The sequence below is a fragment of the Leucopleurus acutus genome (assembly GCF_964270905.1).
Source record: "Leucopleurus acutus genome assembly, chromosome: 1".
Lineage (NCBI taxonomy): Eukaryota > Metazoa > Chordata > Mammalia > Artiodactyla > Delphinidae > Leucopleurus > Leucopleurus acutus.
This window is the reverse complement of record NC_139142.1, coordinates 136,825,522-136,844,019: the sequence shown is the minus strand read 5'-3', so window position 1 is coordinate 136,844,019 and position 18,498 is coordinate 136,825,522. Positions and strand designations below refer to the sequence as shown.

At 37.0% G+C, this 18,498-nt stretch overlaps 1 protein-coding gene across 1 annotated transcript in view; it reads right to left on the bottom strand.

Annotated features, from left to right (window-relative positions):
* Positions 1 to 4,673: 4,673 nt before the first annotated feature.
* The window catches only part of PIAS1 (protein inhibitor of activated STAT 1), a gene marked incomplete at its 5' end in the record, with an annotated part of 118,818 nt that continues 104,993 nt past the window's right edge, over positions 4,674 to 18,498 (bottom strand). The window contains 6 exons of the mRNA XM_082846250.1: positions 4,674 to 5,478; positions 6,138 to 6,175; positions 8,180 to 8,322; positions 12,112 to 12,292; positions 13,012 to 13,142; positions 14,886 to 15,046. Of these exons, the coding sequence (XP_082702376.1) occupies positions 5,185 to 5,478; positions 6,138 to 6,175; positions 8,180 to 8,322; positions 12,112 to 12,292; positions 13,012 to 13,142; positions 14,886 to 15,046 (948 nt within the window). The 3' untranslated portion in view covers positions 4,674 to 5,184. The remainder of the gene's footprint in view (positions 5,479 to 6,137; positions 6,176 to 8,179; positions 8,323 to 12,111; positions 12,293 to 13,011; positions 13,143 to 14,885; positions 15,047 to 18,498) is intronic.

Below are 18,498 nucleotides of genomic sequence, written 5' to 3'. Positions count from 1 at the left end.
AGCGCCAGCACAGCCCTAAAACGGGCTGGAGTCACACACCAGCATGCTGAGGGCGGAGCGGGGCAGAACTCTTAACTACAGAGATTTTCATCCTTATATGTATCAAAACTGGGATCTCTGGGCTGTGGCTTTTTCTAATTGTGCCTTAGTGGCTAAAGCAAAAGAAAACCAAATTAAGAGGGAGGTGCGTCTCTGGGGAGGTTTACACAGAACGCAAATCTAAGGGCCAGGAACAAGGTAAACTTCAGGGGACAAAACAGTCACAGTCTTAGTGCAGCTATCTCACGATGCTGCACGGCCTCAGACCAAATGGAGGTCCTGAGAAAGGAGAGCCGCTTTCATTTCCCCAACAGTGTAACTGCCAATGAATTCCTAGGAGCTGTAGAGGCGGCTTCTGTGGGGGCAGGCAGTATATGGGCCCCAAAACACCAAGTAGGTGACCTTGTGATCGTCAGGCTGGGGATCTTAGGCTCACTCGGTACAGGGGCAGATCCAGGTTTTGTGGGGTCTGAGGGTTATACGATTCGGTGGCCTTCTTTAAGAATATTACAGTAGAAATAGAGAATTACTAGGGCTGCTCCTGGGACCCTGGAAGAGACCAGAGCAAGTGAGGGGCCCTGGAGCTTATACTTCATTACCTTCATGGTAAATCCATCTGAGGGCTGGTTAGATGTTGGCACCCATGTTGAACTGCTATATTTCACTTTCAGGCAAGGCTCAAGGGTCCTAGTGCGCCACATTTCTTTTTAACTCATCATGGACATGAGGAAGTTAGTCCTGCACAGCCACTCTGGAATACCAAGGGTTAGACAGTAGATACCTGTGATTTAGATGGGACAGGAAAAGGAAGTTCTGGGCTATAACAATAAACGAGGGTACGTTCCCTCAAAGCTTTGTCTTTATATGCCACTGAATGGTACCCGTTTGGTTTCAAAGCAAGTTTTATGAATCTCATTTGCCTAACAGGAACCTGAAGTAGACCTTGCCAAAAACATAAGTGGTGTGTAACAGCCTTGAGAACCTGGGGCTTGTGTCCACTGACTCAGTGTTCCTCATTAAGGGTGTTCAGTGGGTAGGATTCCAAGATCCTGGGATGTGCTCTGATTTAAACTTCTACCCCAGGAAAGGCTCTGACACTACCCCATGTCTGGGTTTCATGCTCATTCCTGAAATTCCTGTTGGTTTACCTAGCACCAAGTATTGTTTGCAAAGAAAAGGCCACAGTGCTCTTAACAATCAAATTGCAGATTAAACAGATTTAAAACTAAATGGATGCTGTGGTTCATTACAAAGCTAGCCATATTTCAGTAAGAAAGGGGAATGATAGCTGTATATTCATTACTTACCTCAAAGCATGTTGCAAGAGAATGAGTTACTTGTCATGCTTTGAAATCTCTGGATCAGAGGGGCTCTGGAAGCACAAAGCATCGTCACTTTTTCTCATTAGGGATTGTCCCCTTGTATACGCAGCAGTGTATTTTACAGAAGACAAATTAACTGAAGGCTTTTCTTTTATTACATCTAAAGAGCTCTACATAAACAGGTAACATTCAATAGGTAAACAATTTTTTTTCCAATGCATGTAATAAATATTTTCACTTGGTACTTTTATACAAACTGACATTGGTCTACTATACATTTTTAAAAGCCATTTTACTGGTTTGGCATGCGGTATGGAAATTCTAAGAGAGAAAGTTTTAAGGCAATGAATCACAGATTTAAGTTCATGGAATTTATGGTAACTTTTATATCTGTTTATATACATTTTTCCCCTTTGTTAATTAAACAATTAACAGCAGCACACTCTGGGACCACCAGCTATTCTCCCTCCCTCTTTCTGAAATCTAAGCTTTGTATTTTCTTTTAATTAAAAAACAGAATTCAACATGTATTGATAAAACAAAACTCTTACTAAAATAATTTCAAATGTGCTTTAAAGTCCTAAAGATCTTGAAGTGTTTTGTGTGTTTAAAATTGGAGCTGTTTAAAAACAATGTTCTTTCCACAATTAGTAATTTAAAATTGGGATGTATTTTCATTCAGTTTCAGACATTTGACTCAAAGGAAAATCTGCCAAGAAATCACATTTCTCAGAAGCTTAAGTGTATCTTTTCTAAGTCAGTAATAATAGAGAATTGTGATAATGTCTACATTAATAGAAGTAGAAAATTTTTAATGCTCAAAATAAATTAGTCAACCAAGCGTGGCATGGTTAAGGTCCAGATACTTTTAAAAACGTGTTCAATAATGCCCACAAAATAATTAAAAGCCACTTCAACCCTGCTAGTCAAACAGCTATTATACTAAAGATGTGTGTGTGTGCATATACACACACACACAGACCCACAGTACTATACAGACACACAAACATATGCGCACCTATTATGAGTGACCAAGGCAAGGGGATGGTGGTAACGTGACTAAAGATTCTGAGAGTCATTAGTCCACAGACAGCATGTCAATATTAGCATGGGTGGGGGAGTGACAGTGGGCTAGGGAAAAAAGAAATAACTGTGCTTTAAAAACAAACAAACAAAAACTTAGAAGATAAAGATGCAGTGCATGACTCCACTAATAATTACTATGGACCATAGAAAGTCTGATTGACTAATAGCGGCCATGAGACCAACAGAGTAATAGTTACTACTACTGCAACATTTTAGAAAGTTAACAACTGAAGGGAACAAACTCCGTAAGAGTGGAATGAACTAAAATAAAAAGACAAACTGAATGGTTAGTTTCTCCCACGGAGACACGACCAAAGCTACTAGACAGACATTTATTTCTCCCTGTTACCTGTTCTTCCCTTCGGTTGGTATAACGCAGGACCCTGAGAGAAAATAACCCTCTCCAAAACTGGGCTGAAGAAAGTAGAGGGACGGTTTTTCAACTGGATCATTCAAAGAGTCTGTTATTCAGCATCACACACAAAGTTATTGATCAGAATTCTGAGACCACTAACAACAACAAATAAAGAAAAACAAAACTATGCATTTTATCTTAGGTAGCTGAATTAACAGAAACGTTTCCTATTACAATATGAAAGAAGCAACTCCCTACAATTCAAGTAATTTCTATCCCAATCTGAATTTAGACACAAATTATAATACTATTAGATATTAGCCTAAGTTAACATGGCAATGAGAGTTCTAAAGTGTGTACTCACATAACACCAGATTCATTTAAAAACTTAACTATTTCCTGTTTTAACTGACAATGAATTTTTTTTTATTGCAAATTGTTTAGTGACTATAACTCAGCCATGTATGTGTGGAATACACATGCGTAGGGAAGACTATATAACTCAGTTGTCACTCACACACTTGTCTATAAATACATATATACACACACACATATACATATCAATACCAACCTGTTTTTCAAAATTCAAGCCAACAATTTGGTGGCAGAGAGATACTGTAAAAACAGGTATGTTTAGATGCCACACAGTCATGTGAACCATTAATTTCATCAGACAACTGAAGATACAGCCATCTTGAACTCTAACTGGATTAAAGTAGGTCAATTTGTTACCACTGCAAGGTTTAAAATGACAATTTTATACACAAAGGTGGTCCTTCATCAACTCTGAGAACAACTCTGAGAACATTAACAGTTGTGATATAAAAATCCAGTCTGGAAAATTGGTGATCGTTATGCCCCTTCTTTATCTTTTCTGCTAAACCTTTCAATCAGATAAACAGTATTTTCAACACCTTCAGATATTACCTGAAAAACGGACCTTCTCTGACGAGGATTTTGGAACACAAGTAGAACCACTTTTTCCTTCCCTCCAACCCTCACTCATTTCCTGAAAAACAGTTTTCAATATATTTACATTTCCATTATTAATAAGAGTAGATCAGACTGATCCATGAATTCTTAAAAAGATTTGACTTTCCTATGTCATGCTTGTCTTTAAAAGATGAAGAAAAATATAAAACAAACAAGATAACTAGGCTAAAAAAATAAGTACACTCAGAACCAGAGAGTGAAAATGACTAAGGATCAAGCCCATTTTGAATTTCAACTGTTTATCAGATGATAGATTTCTACAGACTGACGTATGGTGCACTGTATTTTCCGAAGAGAATTTACTTTTAAGGATAATTGACTGTCTTTTTTGAGGTGATGTAGCCTTACCTCTGTCAGCTGCACAGGACATCCAACAGGGCTTTCTAAGCTATTTTTACTTCCTACTTTGGTATGAAGATCTCACATGAAAACTTGTTACCCTGTGGCCAAAAAAGCAGGTGTTCACAGACTTGGTTTAAATACATAATACTGGCAATCCAAATTTAAAATAAAGAACTAGACTAAAGTGTATTATTCACAGGTCGGCTAAGCCTACTCCTTACCCAGATAGCTCTACTCCAATCTCTGAAACATATTCTCAGGGGGTATCTAGCAAATAAGAGACAATATGTGATGGAGAACATGCAATTGGGACAGTTGATAAAGATGCTCATATGAGAGTTCAAGACCTTCAAAGCACTTTTAAAGAAGCAGGCAACTGATTTATCAACTGAATGCAAACTCGGGAGAAGGAACAGTAACGACACAAAAATACACACAGACACATACACACCCACAAGCTATGTCCTGAAAATACATAGGGAATGCAGAGGAACAGATGAGATTTATAACTTAAGGCTGGATAAAATATGCACACACACAAACAGAATCCAAGTCTGTCATTTTTAGAAAATGGAAATTAAAACTATCCCCCCCAGCCCCTCCCCACAACAAAGAAAAGCCCACAATTTAAAACTTCATACATGCAATTCCTTTTCTGTTATTGCAAATAAAATAATGCCATTGAAGTAAAATAAAACCAAATAGGACAAATGATGAAAAAAAAAATCTTCAGAATCCAGAAAGAATGAACTGAAGGTGGTTTGTGGGTACTTGTTTTTTTTCTTTTTTTTTTCTTTTCTTTCCTTTTTTTTGTTTTTTACAAGTGTTTTTTCAGACAGGCAGTCTTAGATTTATATACAAAAGTAAAACTGAAAATATAGTTTTGTTCTCTGTACATTTCTTTTAATTTTTTCCCTAAAAAAAAGGAAAAAAACACGCTTGTGTACTTTTCTAAACAGAATAAGGTAAAACATAGCACAAAGTTCTCTTCTTTCTACCAAGTTCATTTAATCTGGGGTAGGGATGGGAGCAGCAGGGGCAAGGGAATCAGTCCAATGAAATAATGTCTGGTATGATGCCGAAGATGGATGCTGTGTCCGTGCTGCTCCTATTTGCGACGGTGTGGCTATGGCTCTCCCTTAGGCTGTTGGAGGATACGAGGCTGCTGTTACTGCCACTGCTGCTTCCATTGGTGGCTGGCAGAGAAGTACTGCCTCCTGCACTTAACTGATCAAGAAACATCTGTGAGGAGGTATATGGAAAAAACCGAGACGAGTGTAAGAGGTCTTGATCATCTGAAACCGCTGCTGCTGCAGCAGCAAGCAGGGAGGTGTTATAATGCTAGGGAGGGGAAACAAAACACAGGAAATAAAGTTAATTATACTTATAAATTAATAAACTTTCTTCTCAGCAGAACAAAGTCCTAAATTTAATATATTCTGAGTACCTGGTGTTTCTGAAATATTTAGTAAAACATTTTGCAAAATCAAATGGTCTTATGTAATGATCACATCATTGACCTTTTAATTTTTATTGGCACATCACTGATCTTAAGAGACATTTTTGTAGCTGAAACTGGGGGGGGGGGGTTGTGGGAGGGAATAAAAATATTATTTTTTTGTTTTAATTTGTATTGCAAGCAATTTTCATAATGCTATTTCCAAAGAGGCATATACTCAGAAGCAGCAGGAAACAGAAGAGTCCACTTTCTTTATCTTCTGGAGATATATGGCCAAGAAATTTATCAGTCAATATGACTCACTGCCCTGTTTTTTATAAAACAGTACTGGGAACCAACAAATAGACACTGTAGCTACTATATATTCAGGCACAGCTGAAACAAAGGGACTTTTATTTAAAGTTTTAAAACCTTAACAATAATGGGTATAACTACTCTGAATTTCCTAAGGAAATTTATTTTCTTTCTCTTGGCTACATATTATACTTTTAAGTATTTTAACTTAGAATTAAAATAACGGTATTTTTTTCATATAACATACCTGATTGTCTCCTGATAAGAAAGGAAAGAAATCTAATCCTGTGGGAGAAAAAATTTAGTTTAAAAAAAAGAAACAAAACAAAGAAAGAAAAAGCCTTCCAAATGCCCCAATACTACAAATACAATATCTTAAAGCTAATTCTAAATTCATTTAGAATTTTATTTAAACATGAAGAGTTGAGCTGAATGTTTTACATCTCTCCCATCTCTAGATTACAAAGCCTAGAGTTCAAGCTTTAGCAATGATTTGCACTCCTGGTGACTCCATTTGTGGGACTTGGGCCAATGCTGCCCTGTTAAGTCCAACACTGATCCCTGAAATTGACAGAGCACTTTTCACTAGATGCTCTCATCGACTCCCCTAAAGTCACCTTTCAATCTACTCGAATTTACTCCTCACAAGCACCTCATGAGGTATGTAATTACTTTGGTCTCATTTTGTGGATAAGAAGATTTTTACATTAAGCAAGTTGTAAGACAGATTTTCTTTCTCAGATTCCTTCATTTCCCACTATCTGTTCCAGATTCTAACTCAGAGACTCCTGAGTGACATAAGAGGGGAAGAGATCTGAGGGGGTGTCTAACTGCTGGTGTGGAGGCTATTACAGAAGGACCAGCTCTCATCCCTGGCTGCCAGGAAGTCATTGTAAGCCGGCCCCTTCCAAGTCACATTCTTGTCCATATTGCCCAATGTGTAATGCGACGAAGAGCAAGTAAACCAACATGACTAAAATGCCTCATTATGATATCTAAACTTGGAGAAAAGTACAACAAGCAGGTATAGATAAAAATATGACAACAACATGAACACTTTGGGGATCCATCCACTGTCTACACTACAACAGATTATAACATAAGGATCCTGCAAAATGTATAGTACTGTGTTTTTAGTTTGTTTGTTTTGGCCATGCCATGGCAAGGCATGTGGGATCTTAGGTCCCCAACTGGGGATCGAACCTGCATCCCCTGCACTGGAAGCATGGAGTCTTAACCACTAGACCGCCAGGGAAGTCCCAGTACTGCGGTTCTTGATAGTGAGTTTGGCAGTGGGCTAACAGGCAGTGAGAAACGGGGCTACACTGTCTAACAGAGTAGCTGTTAACCACCTGATGTGGCTATTTAAATTTACTAAGATTAAATAAAATGAAAAATTCAGTTCTTTAGTCATACTAGCCACATTTTAAATGCTCCATAACCACATGTGGCTAGTGGCTACTGTACTGGTCAGATTACATTTCCCTAATTGCAGAAAGTTCTATTGGACAGAGCTGAAATAGGGTTTTCATAACAATCACTAAGAATCCACTCAACTATCTCAGCTCCCAAGATCCTTGCCAGTGACCCTGAATTTTACTGTAGGAAATGGGTGGAGGGCACTTTGTGCTTCTGTATTATATTTTCTACAATGAGCATATATGGCTTTTTGTAATTTAAAAAGTGTTCTCAGATAATATGGCTAATGTACAAATTATTAAATTACAAACATAATGAGAACTAGTAATTCTTTTTGATAATGTAAATGATTATTATGAACTCAAAGTACATCGTAGAAATGAGTATACTGACATTTCAAATTACTTTCAAAAAGAAGAATCAGGTTCACCGGAATAAAAATTAAAGCTTTCCAATGTTTCAATTCTGCATTATCTAAAATACAATATGACATAGCTACCCACAATGCCTGCTGCATTATAACTGGATTCACGGAACAAAAAATAATTGTCATAAATATCAAAATTTAAAGCAACATATTGGAAGTCATTAAAAAACAACCTGCACACTACTTTGAAGCACACAAAACCTAAAGATCATTACACTGTTTTTACCACTGGTAGTAAAACACTGGTAGTAAAACACTGGCTATGAACAAGGAACTGAGTCTGTATTTATTTATGACCACAGTGTATATTTCTCCCAGTTTCCTAGATCCAACCCCTTCTTTTCCTAATCTTTCAACCTTTCTTATACTTGCCCAGAAGAAGACTATATAGATCAAAGGCATTCACAATGCTATGTGACGACACAGAAGAACCGGTGACTCACCTTGCAAGTCATAAGGCATGGGTGTCATGTGGAAAGGATGTCTGTAGTCTTGGATGAGGGATGTGTTAATATAGCTTGTGTCTACAGCAGGGAGGCTTGGGGTGCGGGACACTGGAGATGCTTGATGTGGAAGACTTAATATGCTAGAAGAAGGAAAGGTTTGTGAAATTTTCATGAGTCAGTTGAACTTTTAAAAAGGGTTGCATCTCACAATGAGTCCTAGCTTTTGTGCTGGAAATTAAAACAAAAGACAAGTAAAGCAATATATAATTTAGACTACCATAATTATTAGGAAATAATTTGTATACTTAATAGCATCTTTCAGAGGCTACAGGGAAAAAGATGGACGCAATGGTATCCAACATTCATAAATCACATGTTGTCTTTGGAACGACGTCATCTACACTTTCAGAATGCAGGGGGAAGGCATGGCTGAGCCAATTCAATGGAATATGAGTGAAAAGTATCTACAGCAGACAAAATTCTGAAACCTTTAAAAAATAAGCACTAGAGTGCTGGCTAGTAAAAAGTTTAGGTAAATCCTTGCAAAGAAAACACATATAACAAGACTAGGGGAATGCAGCAATCTGAGCAGTGAGGAGTTAACAGTGGCCCTCAGACTTGTAAGATTTATGAGAATAAAAACTAGGTACTGTTTATCTTGGTATATTCAATGCCCGGCACAGTCATTATCACGCTATTTACATAAAAGGCCTGCTGAATGAACGAAGGCAGCAAGACAAGGAGTAAAGATGCTCCATAGGGGCTTCCCTGGTGGCGCAGTGGTTGAGAGTCCGCCTGTCGATGCAGAGGACACGGGTTCGTGCCCCGGTCTGGGAGGATCCCGCATGCCACGGAGCGGCTGGGCCCGTGAGCCATGGCCGCTGAGCCTGCGCGTCCGGAGCCTGTGCTCCACAACAGGAGAGGCCACAACAGTGAGAGGCCCGCGTACCGCAAAAAAAAAAAAAGATGCTCCATAATGAACAGGTGGTACAGCGTTTTTAAACGGAGAATAGTATAAATGGAAAAAGAAAAAAAGAACAAAGAGAGGGATTCTGGAAGAACAGAGTGAAATGTTTAAGTAGCTGAGTAGTTAAATCTTTTTTTCTTTACCAAAAATCAGGGAAAAGCAAAAAGAGGGAGAAATAAAGGAAAAAAGAAAAGGAAGAATTAAAATGATTTTGAAAAAAGAATTCTAATAGTCCTGAGTGAAAACATAAGGGCCATATGCTATCCCAACCACACAAGAGGCTAATAGACATATAAGTTATAGAAAATAAAGAGAAAAGAAGGTAGAAACAGGCTGTCTTTTGCTTTTAAAACTTCATGTAAAGTCCTCAGGGTATGGAGATGCAATTTCAATGGTAAAAAATGTTTCAAAAGATGCCAAGGTTGGATTTCCAGGAATAGAGTTCTAGTTATGACCTTCTACCATATTTTTATGAATGGGATATGAAGCATAAAATATATTCTCATCCACCTCATAAAAATGTTTTGTCTAATGGAAACTTAACTAAACCTCTTACATCTATAGAAAGTACCATTTTCCATTAGCTATCTCCTCTGACAATACCTAAGGGATTACAAGAGAGACAAAAGGAGTTGAAATGCTAGTCTCTGAAAACATCTTGGTATACCAAACAGCAAAGGTAATTTCTGGATGAACACTCAGCAGCTGAAGACAGCAAGATGTTTTACATCTACTAATCTTTGCCTCTTTCTAATTCCTGGCTGGCTCCTTCTCTTTCAATTTTATGATAATATTCTAAAATGCATTTCCACCTTCACACTGCACAATAACAACAAATACAATATGCTGGGTATAGGTTTCTATTTATTGGCTAGTCATTACTGAAAAATGGTCACTTGTGCTGAATATGGTGCTGTTCTTCTAAAAATGTCATAAACCTTCAGGTTGCTTGTTTTTATCTGAAAATCAAGAGAGAAAGGTCTGGCGTTAGCAAATACTCTATCTGGGTTCAATTAGTCACTGGGAAGCTCAGGAAGTAGTTAATGCATCTAATGTAATTTCCCAAACATAATAAACAAACTATTTCTGGAGAAACAGCAAAGCAAATATTCAAAGAAGAAAAATTAGATTTCTAAACACCCAGAAAGTTTCCTTTAAGGAAAAGTGTTTACATATGTATGACTACTATCAATATACTAAAGAGCAGAACTAACGTATATATAATGATGCATTTAATCCATAAAGTATTTATATACCCAGATTTATGAAATGTATTTTAAGGTGCTGTTTTATGGCATTTAAAGTAATAAAATGATATGTTTTGGTCATGCTATGTTAAATATACCATTTAAAAATATATATAAAACATAAAATATCTTAGAATCAAAATTCTACAGACATTTGCTCTAACTACGCCAGCTTTTGCTAATTTGACTCTTCTTCCCTCCCCGCCCCCCACCCACAACTCAGATTTAAGAAAGAAGCTGGTATAATAATACGGTCGGGCTTGTTGGATAACAGCCATCAATGTAGGCTTTCATCAGAGGTGAATGTTCATAAAGTAGGATGTAAAGCAGAATTAGTGTTTAAATATTCATTTTGTATAGAATAATGATACTGCTTTTAATGTCTTTTATTTCTGTCTCTATGATAAAATAAGCTACTCTAGAGTGAAAATATCAACCTGCGTCATATGTCTGGTTGTACTATAAAGATTCCTGAAATAGCCAAAGTCCTCTAATGAGAGAGGAGCCACATTTATCACAATTGTGCTCTTTTACTGTTGCAACTTCACCTTTCAAGTAACTACAAATATACTCAAATAGAAGATCTTTTTATCTCATCAAACAAGATCAAGCTTGAAAATAATTTGACTCCAAGCACAGAAGTGCCTGCTCTTGGTCTGGCGTTTACTTTCCCTCTTTAACCTTGAAATCTGTAACAATGCTTTCTGCAGACTTTCCCTTCCTCACTTACATTCTTCCTTCAGGCACTACAGTTTGCTGGAAGATTTTCTGAATAGCTCCTATTCAATTACATCAGGCCACATAACTCTCCTGATATATACCTAAAAGGGGTCACACATGGATTTCTAGATTTACCTTTGGTGTGCTACAACTGTGCCTTAGAAAAACATGAAGTCTTTTGTTGAGAATCCCCGAAGTGTCTCATAAGACTAACAGTCTGTTTAAGAGTACAGCTAGAGTCAGCTACTTGTTTTACCATCCTCTACAAAATGTTAACTCTTTAAGGTTGGGACTGTACTTACTTACTTTATTATCACCCATGTTTAGCACAGCGTGTTTTACATAAAGTAGGTAACAGTGTTTCATGAAGTGACATGAAGCATAACCAAGGTACATTATTACTGATATGAGACTAATGGAAAGTATGGGAAATGAGTCTGCAAAACATAAAGCATTGTGTACTGCAACTTAAGTCCTACACTTCTTTCATTGCCAGTCTTATACATTCTGAGGCAGGTTTAAAGCATTCATCTGGACTTTCTCTGCTTTCTGCTTGAAACACTCAACGTAGGGTTAATTTTACAGCACACATTTTCCAGTTTGACTAAATATTTTAAATCCTATGACTAGCATTAGGATCACCTGGGAACTTATTAGAAATACACATTTTCTCAGTTCCTATTCCTGAATCAGACATGGGGGCTAGGGAAGCAATGTGTTTTAATAAGCCCTTCAGGTGATACTGATGTATACCCAAGTTTGAGAACCACTGTGCTAGAATCATCTTTTGGTATGATGAAGACCATATCCAAGTGACCCCTTTAATGCATTATTCCAACCCCTTAAGAAACACACCTGAGAAAAATTCAACCTATTCTCTGATTACTAAGTTAAGTTTTACAATCATTTTATTTAGCAGATCTTTTAATCCTATTTGCAAAATTAACTTTCACAATGAGTTGTTGTTTTTTTTTTTTTAAGATCTCAGCACTTACCCTTTATTACTTAGTGGTGATGTGGGAGAGAGAGAAGGGCAGGTTCTCTTGGCAGATGGCTCTTCCTCCTCTTCATCAGATGAACTGTCTATGGTTAGGTCAATCACCTCTACTTTCTTACTTTTATTTGAGGACTGGTGATGAGAAGCCACTTGGTGCTCTAATGTGGAGCTCAAGCATCCTGTGTGGGAATGATGGAAACACAAGGCAAAAAAGACCTGTAACATCTCTCCTTTTCTCAGCCTATGGATTAGATTATCAGTTGTAGCTTAGACTTTATCAGTTACAGTATATTGCTAGGGTCCAAGAATACAAAAGCAACAGTGGCTCTGTTCCCCTAAGCTTAAAACTATTATTTATTATCGGTTGTTAAAGGATTTTTTTGAAAAACAATTCTGAATTAGGGCAAACAATCAAAATATATGTCCACCTCAGAATAAAAGTAGTCTGAGGGCAAACACTATATATTACACACGTTTACCTGTACAATACCTGATATACTGAGAGACGTTACAGTAAAGTTTTTAAAAAGTCATAGTTTCCTTCCAGCAAAAACATACTAAAAAAGCCAGGAAAAAGATGTAAGTGAAAAAAGAACATTCACTAACCTGTACCAAGTCTGTAAAAAATTTAAAAGGATACCATTTCAAAAGCATGACTTCACAAATAACTTATTAGATTATGTTATTCTCAAATCTTATACCACAAAATTTTAAAAGCTGGCAGAAAGTGAATTTAGAGTTTCAATACTTCTGAACATTTAACCAATAATTTAATAAGAGTTACTGAGCTATCCATAAACTGCTGAGTATTCTTAAAAATTTTATGTTTTAATATTGAAAACCAAGGCTTTACAACAACAGGGAGACTGCCCCACTCTTTTAGAAAACTAACACTCACCGTCAACCCCATTGTAAGAGGCAGAAACTTCCTGTACTTCCTTTTTTGATCTCATAGGTGCCCACGAGCCATCCTCCTTAAACTGTATTTCATCACAATCTGTACAGTACTTCAGGATTTCCATAAACAAGCTATAAAAAACAATTTGTCCTTTGAATATCACATTCTAAAGTAAGGCCAATTAGAATTATTACTATTCAAAAAACATTCAGACCTTCTATGTTTTGTACAAGTATAAATGAGAAAGAAAGTGTAACAGACAAGGTATATTTGTTCTCAAAATCTAGGGCTAAATAGGAGAATAGTTACTTAAATTATGGTACCTGTATGCAAGAAAATATTATGTAACCATGAAAAATGAGGTTTCCAAAGATTTTTTTTAATGATATGGGGGGAAATATATGTTCACAGAAAGTGTGAAGAGGCCAAGAAAAGAAAACTCTATATTTTCAAAATAAAATTCTGTGTGAGTGGTATATAAATAGTGCTTATCTCTCAGTGGTGACATTGTGGATATTTATTCTTTTTCTTTATACTTTTCAACATAATCCAAATTGCCTACAATAAGCACATCTTATTTGATAACTGAAGAAATACATGCAAAAATATGTATTGAAAGTTAAAGCTTCTTGATAATTACCATGCAGATATTAAAAAATGAGATTTTCAAAAATGTGTAAAATTAATGATCAAATTCTCAGGTTGTAATGCTAAATAAAACCAAAGGATAAAAAATACTAATACTGTATAATCACAAATATGGGGAAAAAAATCAGAAAATAACATAACAGCTTTTTACTTTCGTATGTTTCCAATTTTTCTTTAGGGGTGTGTGTGTATGTGTGGCTTTTATAGTAAGAAAGAATAATCCCAATTGATGCAGGCATCTAGAGTTACATAATATACAGAGTTGGTAAAATATTACTCAATTCTGATTTATTAGTGATCACTGACATCTCTGAAAAATCAAACATAAAACATTTAAGTTACATGTTTACTTCTCCCCATATGACTGGTCTGACATCTTTCAAGCTCTGGATTACACTTCTATCGCTAAATGTATTCCATTCCTTATGTTATACCTTCAGGCTTCTATGTTTTCTCAAATATTATAGGTAAGCTGTATTAAGCATTTTTCTAAAGAGTACAGGAAATCTCAAGAAGATCCTTCTTTTCACAGTTTATCTTTGTTCGGCAGCAAAACAGAAAAAAAGGAGGCTAGAGAATAGGAGAAAAGTGAAAGGGATATTCGAAGATGTTTGGAAGGACAGATAAAACATCAGAGTGTTAAAAAAATAATTGACTGTTGTGATGCTATAGGTGGAGAAGAAAGACAAAGACAAGTATTTTAGAGAAAACAAAAAAACAAAGAGAGCTGCTGTTCAGTGTGTTGATCAGTTTTAGGAGCCCGTAAGGTAGGGAGTAGGTATGCTGGCCCACAACTGAAGCACCAGGAAATCTCCAAAAACAGACCAATTTCTGGTCAATTAGGTTAACCAGAGTTTCCCAATCCTTTCATTCTCTCTCTAAAATGGTCTCTCTCCAAAATGCATGTCGAGGGATAGATGGATTCATGTTAGGAAAAGGTGTAAGTACATCCTACTTAGAACCATTGGTGCTTTAAAATGGTAAATGTCAGGAGGCACTGACAGTAAGGCACACATTTTCAAAACAAGGGGACATAAAGTTAAAAAGGAAAAATGTTCACAATATTAATTACTTAGAAAACTACTGACTTTACAGTCATGAAAATCCTAAAAACATATAACTCAGGAAACACTACCTATAGAATTTTAATCCCAAACGTGCTGGATAACAAAACCAATAATAGATGGTTACTTTGAAGTACAAGGAAAAACTTTAAATTGACATACCCATCAATAATAAGGTGTTCATACGGAGCCTTCTTATCACAGACAGGGCAAACCCAAGTTGGTTTTTTCTCATTCATCTGAATATAAAGAGTTGCATCAAAACACTGCAGATGAGAGCATGTAAGGGCCCGACATGGAATTGTCAACCGCATTTTACCAAGCTTTGAAAAAGGGAGACAAAAGTAAATATCAGAGAACTGTTATACAAAATTTTTCCTGAAACACAAAGTGTATGTATTCCAATTTAAAGCGTATTCTGTTTACTTTTAACACATTTTCTGTGAAACATCTACCGGTTAAAAATTACAATATTTCTTTGGATATTAAAATAGAGGGACTATGGAAAGTTACAGCAGAGGTTATTTACGCTCAATCCACAGCTTACAGATCTGCGTTTAGGGGAAAGAACTATGAACCCCTTGAAATTACATGCAAAATCTTGTAAGTGTGTGCACTTTTCCGGGGAAAGTGCTTTCACCAAATTCTTAGAGTAGTCCCTAATCCAAAAAAGTTAAGAACCACTTTACTAGGTATTGGGAAAGGAAAAAGGAATGCCTTATTAAATGCTCAAGATACAGATACTCTCATTAAGATATCAGGTTGATTGTAATTCAGAGGTCAGAACAGAATAAGCATTCCCCACAATGCCTGGCATAATTGCCAAAGAGCAGCTCTGAGAAGAAACCCAGGTGTGCGCACTCTCTTCCCTCACTGGGCACCATCACAGGCAATTCAGCAAACACCTCTGGACCTCTAGCATCTCTAGCATGTTATGAGACTTGCTCTTCTTGCCCTGCAAATAGTGCTTATGCTGACATAGGTTGAGTCTGTCCTATGAACAATGAAATCTGTTTCATCTGGTCCCTGAAATGCCAGCTTTGGACCAAAGCAGAGAAGCTGTCCAAAGATCTGCCCAGGGAGCTACCATATCATGCCCTCCTTGCATGGAACACACTTCGTACAGTACAGCTGGATAACCACTGTGGGGTCCCCGTAGGTCACAATGGCCATATAGTACAGAAGTCACCTACTTTCAGTAACCACATTTTTTGCTAAATATCAGGAAAAGATCTTCCACATGCTTGTGAGCTTGAAAAACATAAGGCCTTGGAAAGGATATGAGTTAAGTGAGGAAAAAAAGAGGAAAAGATTCTTGGCTTAGGAGGACTTCACGGAAATGTGTAATTTCCTAGTCTACCAAGGAAATTAACTGTCATTTGGGGCCCTAAATTATTGTTCTCATACCAGTGATTTACTGTGCCTCTAGGAAAGGCACTTAACCTTGCTGGGCCTCTTTTTCTATCTCTGAAGTAACATGGTTTCCTTCTTACTTCAACAGGATGTAGTGATGAAGAATAAAAAAGGACCCAGAATGTGTCATCAACTTGAGGGAGTAATGCCAGTTTACAGTATCAGAAGTACGGACAGGAGGACTCCCAAACTCATTCTACAAGGCCACCATCACCCTGATACCAAAACCTGACAAGGATGTCACAAAGAAAGAAAACTACAGGCCAATATCACTGATGAACACAGATGAAAAAATCCCCAACAAAATACTAGCAAACAGAATTCGACAGCACATTAAAAGGATCATACACCATGATCAAGTGGGGTTTATTCCAGGAATGCAAGGATTCTGCAATATACGCAAATCAATCAATGTGATACACCATATTAACAAATTGAAGGAGAAAAACCATGTGATCATCTCAATAGATGCAGAGAAAGCTTTTGACAAAATTCAACACCCATTTATGATAAAAACCCTGCAGAAAGTAGGCATAGAGGAAACTTCCCTCAACATAATAAAGGCCATATATGACAAACCCACAGCCAACATCGTCCTCAATGGTGAAAAACTGAAAGCATTTCCACTAAGGTCAGGAACAAGACAAGGTTGCCCACTCTCACCACTCTTATTCAACATAGTTTTGGAAGTTTCAGCCACAGCAATCAGAGAAGAAAAGGAAATAAAAGGAATCCAAATCGGAAAAGAAGAAGTAAAGCTGTCACTCTTTGCAGATGACATGATACTATACATAGAGAATCCTAAAGATGCTACCAGAAAACTACCAGAGCTAATCAATGAATTTGGTAACGTAGCAGGATACAAAATTAATGCACAGAAATCTCTAGCATTCCTATACACTAATGATGAAAAATCTGAAAATGAAATCAAGAAAACACTCCCATTTACCAATGCAACAAAAAGAATAAAATATCTAGGAATAAACCTACCTAAGGAGACAAAAGACCTGTATGCAGAAAATTATAAGACACTGATGAAAGAAATTAAAGATGATACAAATAGATGGAGAGATATACCATGTTCTTGGATTGGAAGAATCAACATTGTGAGAATGACTCTACTACCCAAAGCAATCTACCAATTCAATGCAATCCCTATCAAACTACCACTGGCATTTTTCACAGAACTACGACAAAAAATTTCACAATTTGTATGGAAACACAAAAGACCCCGAATAGCCAAAGCAATCTTGAGAACGAAAAACGGAGCTGGAGGAATCAGGCTCCCTGACTTCAGACTATACTATAAAGCTACAGTAATCAAGACACAGGGAGATCAGCTCAGTGCTTTGTGATCGCCTGGAGGGGTGGGATAGGGAGGGTGGGAGGGAGGGAGGGAGACGCAAGAGGGGAAGAGATATGGGAACATGTATATGTATAACTGATTCACTTTGTTATAAAGCAGAAACTAACACACCATTGTAAAGCAATTATGCTCCAATAAAGATGAAAAAAAAAAAAAGAAACCACACACACACAAAAAAGACAGTATGGTACTGGCACAAAAACAGAAATATAGATCAATGGAACAGGACAGAAAGCCCAGAGATAAACCTACGCACATATGGTCACCTTATCTTTGATAAAGGAGGCAGGAATGTACAGTGGAGAAAGGACAGCCTCTTCAGTAAGTGGTGCTGGGAAAACAGGACAGCTACACGTAGAAGTATGAGATTAGATCACTCCCTAACATCATACACAAAAATAAGCTCAAAATGGATTAAAGACCTAAATGTAAGGTGAGATACTATTAAACTCTTAGAGGAAGACATAGGCAGAACACTCTATGACATAAATCACAGCAAGATCCTTTTTGACCCACCTCCTAGAGAAATGGAAATAAAAACAAAAATAAACAAATGGGACCTAATGAAACTTAAAAGCTTTTGCACAGCAAAGGAAACCATAAACAAGACCAAAAGACAACCCTCAGAATGGGAGAAAATATTTGCAAATGAAGCAACTGACAAAGGATTAATCTCCAAAATTTACAAGCAGCTCATGCAGCTCAATAACAAAAAAACAAACAACCCAATCCAAAAATGGGTAGAAGACCTAAATAGACATTTCTCCAAAGAAGATATACAGACTGCCAACAAACACATGAAAGAATGCTCAACATCATTAATCATTAGAGAAATGCAAATCAAAACTACAATGAGATATCATCTCACACCTGTCAGAATGGCCATCATCAAAAAATCTAGAAACGATAAATGCTGGAGAGGGTGTGGAGAAAAGGGAACACTCTTGCACTGCTGGTGAGAATGTGAATTGGTTCAGCCACTGTGGAGAACAGTAT